This window comes from Nansenia antarctica (assembly GCF_963989245.1).
Source record: "Nansenia antarctica genome assembly, chromosome: 4".
In the NCBI taxonomy this organism is placed as follows: domain Eukaryota; kingdom Metazoa; phylum Chordata; class Actinopteri; order Argentiniformes; family Microstomatidae; genus Nansenia; species Nansenia antarctica.
Window position 1 is genome coordinate 50,848,687 of NC_137689.1, and position 2,500 is coordinate 50,851,186.

General features: G+C 42.4%; 1 protein-coding gene across 1 annotated transcript in view; it reads left to right on the top strand.

The window, feature by feature from the left end:
* The window catches only part of pde8b (phosphodiesterase 8B), a gene marked incomplete at both ends in the record, with an annotated part of 44,330 nt that overhangs the window by 21,479 nt on the left and 20,351 nt on the right, over positions 1-2,500 (top strand). Inside the window, 2 exons of the mRNA XM_080530180.1 lie at positions 1,351-1,410; positions 2,123-2,180. Coding sequence (XP_080386306.1) covers positions 1,351-1,410; positions 2,123-2,180 — 118 coding nt within the window. The remainder of the gene's footprint in view (positions 1-1,350; positions 1,411-2,122; positions 2,181-2,500) is intronic.

Sequence of the window (2,500 nt, forward strand, 5' to 3'; positions counted from 1 at the left end):
TCCATCTGTCTGTCTCTCCATCTGTCTGTCTATCCGTCTGTCAGTGTCTCTGTCTGTCTGCCTGTCTCTCCGTCTGTCCCTGTAAGCTGTATAAGATGTCTGACTAATAACATAGTGATACTGCATAGGACTAAACCGGCACACACAGTTGTTTGGCAACAAAAGATTGATTCAACTTCGAGTGGCATCTTAACCCTCTTTACGCGGTCCTCTCTGAAGCGTCAGATACACAAGCGGTTACTCAATTGCTTCCCTATTTATACGCACAAATTGAGTTACTTAACTTTTCCACGTGGCTATTTTTAGCGCTTCAAAGATCTGTAGTAGTCGGACACTGTTATAGACATCATGTACACTCGCTCATGCATGCACGCAGGCGTGTGTGTGTGTGTGTGTGTGTGTGTGTGTGTGTGTGTGTGTGTGTGTGTGTGTGTGTGTGTGTGTTTGAGTAACCCATGCCATGTTTTTATAACCCAAGGGATTTACTCTCTCTTTGTTTTGATAACTGCCACATACAGCCCGTCCCTCTCTATCAGTCTCACCTAGCAGCTGCCTCAGCATGCCAGGAGTTGTTTAATGTTTAACCCATACAAATGAATAGTATGCCATGTTTTAACCTAATTATAGTTACACCTGTTGTGGTCCCAAACTACTAGTGTTATTTCAGTTATTTGTGTTTGAGTTATTACATTAGTGTTAATGTTCCATACATATTGTGTTCACGGCGTGATGTTTACAGTACTTGTGTTTTTGTATTTAGTGGTTTCATTTGTTGGTCAGGAATGGATAGTGGTTTCCCGATGAGCAGAGAGAGAGAGAGAGAGAGAGAGAGAGAGAGAGAGAGAGAGAGAGAGTGGCAGTGTCTCTTCTAAATGGAGACAAATCTTTCACTTCTTCTCAGCTTAGAGCCTCATTCAACCACACACACTTTGGCAACCTCTCTCACGTCCTCCCTCCCTCTCAGCTCCCCCGCCCACCTCCCTCTCTATATCCTCTCTCTCTCTCGCGCTCCCTCTCCTCCTATCCTCCCTCCTTCTGTCTTCCTGCCAGCCGTGTGGCTTTGTGGCCAGTCCCACTAGCACAGGCTGTTCATGGTGGGCCTGTGTAAAGTAGAGAAATGTTCTCCCCTCTCATGTGGCAATGACATCACCACCGTCCTGCCCACATGTTTACCCTAGGCCCGGTTCTGCAGCCACTTCTCATGAATCTGAATGTTTGAAATAAATAAAGTCAATGAAACGTGTGTTTCGACAAAAAACCTGCGGGACTTTAAAAATGCTTTTGCTTTCTTTATTCACTCGCATTGACCTTTAATCTCTGTTTATGTACTTTCTTGTTTTTGTTATTTAGGTTGATCTGTGCCACAAAGCCCTCAGAACACACAGTCATCCTCGCCGTCATGTCACCGACGTAAGTTTGCTTTTACTTTTATTTACGTATGTATATTTCACCCGCCAAATCACATCATGTTTACTGACAATTTTCACTACAATGTCTTTTATATGATTATGTTTTTGTATGTTTGCTAAATTAGAACATACTACAGTATATTTGTTACAGAATAATGTATGGTCACTAATGTTCTCTGGTTGTTGTGTGTGTGACATCATCATGCAAATTGACTTGTTAAGACAATTTGATGGCAGCTACTAGATTGTAATCAAGTGCAATACTGAAACACAACTGTGAACATTTCAAACCTGCAAACTGCGACACTTTAAATGAATGTGCAATAATACTATGTGCAATATGACAACCCTCGGGTACATAAGGTTCAGAGATAGGAAATGTTAGGATATTTATAGCATAGCATAGAGTACAGCACAGTGTTTTATTTGTATAGTATAGTATAGTGGATAGTGTATATAGCCTTTATTTATGTAAACCAGCTCTTTTCCCTTCTTGTTTTTAGTATTTTTTTCCTAGCACCAGGGGAGCCCCCCCTCCCAAATTTCGTTGTATGGTACCTGTACTGTATCAATGACAATAAAGACCGTTCATTCATTCATTCATTCATAATGCGGTATGTTTGTTATATGTCATTGTATATTTGTTGATGATCATGAATATGTACGTTGTCAGGTGCTAATGTTGTATCTCTGTTGTCTCCTGTTGTGTGTAGACCCTCAGACCAGGAGGAGCCCTCTGTTCTCCCTCTCCTCTACGCTGGATTCAGCAGGGTACGTCCCCCCCAGCGACCCTCCTCATTCTGCAGGGACCAATCCTAGCATGGGAAACATGTGTTGAAACTCACATTTCCCAGAAATAAATTGTGTTGTTGTTTTTTGTGTGTGTGTGTGTGTGAATGTGTAGTCTACATATAGGCTGCCTTGGCCAGAAGTGAAACACCGATAACAGAGTCATGTAGAGCTAGCCCTGATCCCCACCCATCTGTTGCAGTATGTCTTGAGGTCTGATGTTCTGTCTGATCTCTGTCTTAGCTCTGGTTATGTTCCTATATCCTTAAGGACCTGGAGGCGTTCTACAGCAATAAAGCTGG